Source organism: Natator depressus, chromosome 1 (assembly GCF_965152275.1).
Source record: "Natator depressus isolate rNatDep1 chromosome 1, rNatDep2.hap1, whole genome shotgun sequence".
Lineage (NCBI taxonomy): Eukaryota > Metazoa > Chordata > Testudines > Cheloniidae > Natator > Natator depressus.
Genome location: NC_134234.1, coordinates 5683648 through 5690836, shown reverse-complemented (window position 1 = coordinate 5690836; position 7189 = coordinate 5683648). Strand labels below are relative to the sequence as shown.

The window sequence follows — 7189 nt, the reverse complement described above, 5'->3', positions numbered from 1 at the left end:
CCCATTCACTTGGCTTGGTTAGCTCTCTCTGAGGACTTCTCTGGACTTGACTAAGACCTAAATAATCTTGTGCCATCTGCATATGTTGCCACCTCACTGCTCAACACCCCCTTTCTAGATTGGTAATAAGTATAAAACATTTGCCATACAGTTTGTTATAAATTGTGTAAACCCCCCAACCCCCTCCCACCACCCACTTGCTGTCCTTCACAGGCACCTTGATCATTTCTGACCCTGATCGACACATGAACCACCTCATGGCAGTTTTCAACCTCACACACTTTGACGCTTCAGCATTCTTTCTAATGGGCATCCCTGACTTGGAAGCTGCTCGCATCTGGATTTCCATCCCTTTCTCTATTTTCTACATTATGGGCCTGCTGGGAAATTTCACGCTTCTCTATGTTATAGGCAAGGAGCAGACTGTGCACAAGCCGAAGTATCTGCCTCTCTCCATGCTGGCACTCACAGACATCGGCACATCTACTTCCGTCGTGCCAAAGGTAATGTGCATAGTTTGGTTCAATTTGAAAGGTATTACTCTGGGTGGCTGTCACACCCAGATGTTCTTCCTTTATGTGAGTACTGTTATGCATTCAGCTGTCCTCATGACAATGGCCTTTGATAGCTGTGTCACCATATGTAACCCTCTGAGATATGCCACAGTCATCACCAACGCACAAATAGCTAAGCTAGGGCTAGTGGGTTTGATAAGAGCTGTTCTCTTCGTTCTTCCCATGCCCGTGGTCCTGAGCAGGCAGCCATTCTGTGCCAAGCACATTATCCCACATATGTGCTGTGACCACATGGCCGTGGTGAAGATGTCGTGTGGCGACATTACAGTCAACAGGATGTACGGTTTGGTAATAGCATTTGTAATCATCATGTTAGACCTGACACTTATTGCCCTGTCCTATGGTCTGTTCATCAGGGCTGTCCTCAGAGAATCCTCCAAGAAAGCCCACCAGAAATCTTTCAGCACTTGTACAGACCATATCGTTGTGAATAAGATGTCTTATCCTTCCTTCCTCTTCTCCACTGTGACATACCGGTTTGGTCAGGGAATTGCTCCCCATCTTCACATCATCTTGACCAACCTATATTACCTCCTCCTCCCCATGTTCAATCCTATGATTTATGATGCCAAAACCTTCGAGCTTTGTGAAAAATTGCGTAAGTACACTTGCAGAATATGATTGCCCGGTGCCACTGATTTTAAGCCTTCATGACAAGAGGGTGAAAGTATATCTTGTTCATCAAGGGTGCTCTGTCCTCCTTTGGCTGAGCTCAGCACTGTGGAAGTTCAAGTCTGAAAAGCTCCTCACACCTAATCTCTTATCACTGTATCACCAAGTACTGAGCTCTCTGCTGCTAAGTTCCCTCTCTCTCACCATCACCTGATCTCTTTCAGTGTCATCTATCAGCCCTCAGCCCCAGAAACCCTGTCACTTGTTCTTTCCATGACTTTCAAACCAACAGAAGATACGGTAGTTTTCTGAAGCAAGGTGGCTTTCCATTATACCCTGTTTGAATCGGTATCTTGTTCAGTTTGACAGACTGAAGCCATGCTTTCTGATAGCCAAAGACAATAAAGTAAGTACAGTGCTGAAATATACCTGATTTTTCTATGTCCAGTCCTTCTTGAAGCCTGGAGGATAAACTCAATGTTACGGTTGGAAAATGTTAATACAGGAAAGGTGCTGCAGGAATTGAGCGCATTCTATTTGAGCTTCTTGGTGAGAGTTTTGAAACTATGTGTTTCTGAGAACTGGACCATATTACTCTGAATTTGAGGGGAGTTTGAGAAAAAGATGAAATAGAGATTGCCACTATATGTCCAGGTGATTGAATCGCTTGCCTTCCTGAGTCTTTCACAACTTAGATTGGCTGATGTCTCATTTTTGCACATATACAATGATACAAAATCTGTTGTGAAGAGTTTGCACCAATGAAAGAATGATTGCACTGGTTACTGCTGATATGTATGACCAGAAACAGAAGCATCCTACTTCCAGGGAAGACACCGAGGAGGAAATGTTGCCTTTTAGGGACTAACAGTAACAAAATAATGCAACTCACAATATGGACATTGACTAGCATCATTGAATGCAATTAGAAATAATATAATAATAAAAAAAGGAGTACTTGTGGCACCTTAGAGACTAACCAATTTATTTGAGCATAAACTTTCATGAGTTACAGCTCACTTCATCACGAAAGCTTATGTTCAAATAAATTGGTTAGTCTCTAAGGTGCCACAAGTACTCCTTTTCTTTTTGCGAATACAGACTAAGACGGCTATTACTCTGAAACCTAATATAATAATGTTATTGTTGTTTTTACACAACATACGTTTCGGGCTCCCTTGGGGCAATGCAATTTTTAACAATATAATTTGCTATTTTTTCTTTAAAACACCTGCCACCTATCAACCAGGATTCAAGGACCAGTACTGGGGGTTTGATTTTGAATTTGATTGTCATCTCATAGATTTGTAGGTTATGTGGAAAAACTCCTTCTGGGGCTTGTAGCTTTCTTTTCTTTTCTTTTCTAAATCAGATCTATGCGAGGTATCTAACAAAAGGTTTCTTCTTTTACTTGATGTATAGACCAATGCATTTATTAAGAAAACACCACTTTGTTTCAAGAAAGAGATTGGGCTACTTTTAGATTATTTTTTAAGTGATTTGGGGCTATTAAAGCAGTAAAATCTGGTAAACCTGATTCAGTACCTCAAGCTGAGCTGGAGGCAGAGCAGCAGCAGCCATAAAAAGAAAGGTCCAGAGAAGGATCCCTTAAGGCATACCTGGGCTGAGGTCACAGAAGCAGCACTCAGCCCTGTTGTATCCTTGGGGGCAGCAGTTTAGGAAGAAATCACTTGAGACACAGAGAGCTGCGAGCCGTGAAAGCAGCCATTTATTTTCCACACCCTGAACTAACCAAACCAGCCCAAACTGGCTGGGCTATCCCCATATCATCTAACTCAGTGGCCATAGCAACAACAAGGTGCTCTTACCAGGACAACCAAATACACAACATATTCCTCCCCCCTTATAAGAACATCCCCTAAATAAAACAAACACTAAACTAGAGAAGGAGGGTAGACTGCCTCCATTCCCGGCTAAACCCCAGGGATTATTTTGCCCCATAACTGTGGGTTCACCCTAGCTAAAGATCCAGCCATTGGAGTGTTGTCCCCTTGCTGATTTCAAAGCTTGTTTCATTGTCTGCACAAATCTTTCAGCTAATCCATTGGTGGATGGATGATATGGTGCTGAAGTGATGTGGTGTATCCCATTTGCCTTCATAAAATTTTGAAACTCCTGAGAGACGGACTGTGGTCTGTTGTCACTCGCAAGTTGTTCTGGCAGAGCAGAATGACTAAAGAGTCCCTGTAGTTTTTGGATAGTACTCTCTGCAGTAGTGGACTGCATTCTGGAGACTTCTGGCCATTTAGAATGGGCATCTACCACCACTAAGAACATGCTTCCTTCAAGGGGGCCAGCAAAGTCAACATCAATACATTGCCACGGGTTTTCAGGTCAGTCCCATGGGTGTAGGGGCACCCACTGGGGTGCATTCCTGACACCCAGACATGACATACAAGCTCTTGCTTTCTCTTCAATAGCACTGTCCAATCCAGGCCACCAGAAATAGCTTCTTGCAATTTCCTTCATGCGCACTTTCCACAGTGACCAGAATGTAGCTGTTCTAACATCTGTGATCTCAGTGGTGGTGGGATAATGACACGTCTCCCCCACAACAAACAACCAGATTGGATCGATAACTCCGTCCTCCTGGACATGTAGGTAACAATGTCCGGTGAGACCGGAGAGGATCGTCAAGATTTTCCATGCATCACCAGGTCCATAACTTGGGACAATACTGGGTCAACACGAGTTGCCTTCTTTATCTGAGTAGCAGTGATGGGTGTATTCTCTACGTGTTCAAAGTAGAAGACTTCCTTTTGGGCAGTATCTTGATGTTTGACTGTCAAAGGCAACCTTGAGAGACCATCTGCATTGCCGAGCAGAGTGGATTTCCAATATTTGATTTCATATGTGTGCGCTGAAAGTAACAATGCCCAACGTTGCATATGGCTAGCAGCTAATGGGGGAATGCCTGAGTAGAGTCCAAAAATTGACGTCACAGGGCGATGGTCTGTAAGAAGGAGTAACCTTTCGCCCAAACAGGTACTGATGAAACTTCTGAATTCCAAAAATGATTCCCAATGCCTCACGTTCGATTTGGGCATAGTTAGTTTCTGCTTTGCTTAGAGTGCGTGAAGCAAAAGCAATAGGTCTCTCTTCTCCTGAAGGTATAATGTGTGACACGACTGCACCCACTCCATAAGGCCAATTGTAGGGGTAAGGATGGATCTAAGTGCGTTAGAACTTCAGAATTTAGCAGTGCATTTTTAGCTTTGTTAAATGCAACATTACAGGCTTCAGTCCACTTCCAGGTCTTGTTCTGCCCAAGGAGTTCGTGAAGTGGTTTTAGCAGTGTGGCTAACTGTGAGATGAACTTTCCATAATAGTTCAATAGTCTTAGAAACGAGCGCAGCTGGCTAAAATTTTGAGGTCGGGAAGCCTCCACAATAGTCTTTAGTTTTGCAGGGGCATTATGAAGACCGTCAGCATCAATGATGTGTCCCAAATATTCAGCAGAGGGCTGGAAGTATTCAAACTTGTCTTTGTGGTCTCGTTGGCCATACTCTTCCAGTCTTTGTAGGGTAACCTCTAAATTCTTTAAGTGATCCTCTTCATTCCTTCCAGTGACCAGGATGTTATCCAGATAGCACTGAACTCCTGGCAAGCCACACAAGATCTGGTCCAGAGCCCTGTGGATCAGGGTGGGAGCAGACATTAAGGGTAGGCGACAGTATCGATAAAGCCCCTTATGAGTCACAATAGTCAACAGCTCTTGGGACTTTTCATCGATATGCATCTGTAAATACGCTTGACTCAGATCAATCTTACTGAAGTTTTGTCCCCCAGCCAGGCCCGCAAAGAGGTCATCGATGCGGGGAAGCGGGTATTGCTCTGCAGAGAACACTGTGTTGACAGTGACCTTAAAATCACCACAAATCCGGAGGGAGCCATCTTTCTTCACAATTGGAATGATAGGAGTGACCCATGGACTATGGGTAACTGGTATTAGGACTCCATTGGTGACCAGGCGCTCCAAGTCCGCTTCAACTTTCGGCCTGACGGCAACTGGAACAGTTCAGGCTTTCAGATATTTTGGTTGACTGTCAGGTTTCATGTTCAGTGTGACAGTGATTCCCTTCATACTTCCCAGATCCTCTCCAAAAATAACAGCATGTTTCCTTAGTATAGCGGTCAGACCGGTTTCTTCTTTAGTCCTTCGGTGCACTTCTGCCCAGTTCAGCTGAATCTTTCCAAGCCAGGACCTACCCATTCAGGCTGGGTAACTACCTCTCATCACAAACAGTGGCAATTCAGCAGCCTGTCCTTTGAGCTCCACCTTAACATCAATAGTGCCCAACATGGGCATAGCTTCTCCCGTATACGTCTTCAGAACAGCTTTTGTTGCCTTAACGGAAGATGCTGTAGCTTTTCTTTATACACACTCTCAGAGACCAGCGAGACGGCTGCACCGCTGTCCAGTTCCTTGCGTATAGGTTTGCCATCCAACAAGGGGGTTACCCAGTATTCATGTGAGCCCACTGCCAAAGACAAAACGTGGAGTGGCTCTTCGTCTTGCGATGAGGTGTCACCTTGGTCATCCTGGGTCTGCTCTAGGGTATACGGGTTCCCCTTTTTGGTCAGCCAGATCACAGGCCCCTTTTTCTTTTGTTTACAGGCACACTCAACGTGTCCCTTTTTGCCACAGTGTCGACACACCAGGTCCTTACACCAGCTTTGTGATGCCTTGTGACCTGGCTTAGCACAGTGGCAAAATTCCTGACTCTGCACAGTTTTGTGGGTAAGTTCTTGTGACACTTTATGCACCCTAGGGGATGCACCAATGGATTGTGCCTCCTTTGTAGCCAGTTCCATGGAGAAGGCAATATCCACAGCCTTCGGTAAGGGAAGCTGAGCGTCTGTCAATACGCTCTTCTGTATAGCTTCACTGTGCAGGCCACACACTAATCTGTCACGCAGGGCATCATTTAACATCTCCTTAAATTCACAGTGTTTTGCTAGCCTTTTTACAGTTGCTACAAATTGCACAACTGTTTCTTCTTCTTTTTGGCCTCTTTTGTGGAACCTCTATCCTGCAGGAATTACCAGTGGTTTGGAGGAAAAATGGGACCCCAGGATTTCCGCAATGTCACTGTAAGATTTGGTCTCAGGCTTAACAGGGTGTAGTAAGCTGCGTAGCAGGGAGTAGGTTTTAGCTCCCACAACACTTAAGAATAATGGCACCTTCTTCTCTGCTGTAATGTCATTTGCAAGAACAAAAAGATCAAAATGCTCAGTTTACACAGGGCACTGCACTACATTCTCCTCAAAAGGTTCCAGTGGCCCTGTAAGTGTTGCCATGGTTTTAGTTTCAGGTTTCACAGTCAGTGCCAACAAGCCAGCACAGTTAGTGCAAACAAACCAGTTCTCACCCCCTTCCAACAGCTAAAAGATTTTGGTAGGGTTTTTTGTTTGTTTGTTTTCCTTGACTTCTACTTCCTTCTGTGGCTGGGGCAGCACAGGGATCCCATTCTCATCACCACTTTGTTGTATTCTTGGGGGCAGCTGTTTAGGAAGAAAACACTTGAGACACAGAGAGCTGTGAGCCATGAAAGCAGCCATTTATTTTCCACACCCTGAACTAACCAAGCCAGCCCAAATTGGTTGGGCTATCCCCTAATAATCTAACTCAGTTGCCATAGCAACAACAAGGAGCTATTAGCATGACAGCCAAACACACAACAAGCCAGAAGAGTTGAAGGCAGCATTGCTGAAGCAGAGCTGGGGAGCTGCAGCTGGAGCAGACCAGAACCGGGAGCTGGATCCGCACAAACCAGATGCACCAACGGGGAGCCATGGCTGAGCTACAGTAGGGAGCTGCGGGGACAGAGCCAGGATAGTGGATGCCGGCAACTAGTAACAAGGCAGCTGATCACAATGAGCAGCTGGGGAGAGCAAGGTGGGGCCATGGACAGAGGGCCCCGCACAGGGAGCTGCCACCAGACAAGAGGGCCCTGAAGACTGGACTCAGGAGAGAGGAC

The 7189-nt window shown here is 45.3% G+C and overlaps 1 protein-coding gene across 1 annotated transcript; it reads left to right on the top strand.

Annotated features, from left to right (window-relative positions):
• Positions 1-257: 257 nt before the first annotated feature.
• LOC141978912 (olfactory receptor 52E2-like) lies at positions 258-1196 on the top strand. The gene has a single exon (XM_074941331.1). The coding sequence runs from the start codon at positions 258-260 to the stop codon at positions 1194-1196; it is 939 nt and encodes a 312-aa protein (XP_074797432.1).
• The last annotated feature ends 5993 nt before the right edge of the window (positions 1197-7189 follow it).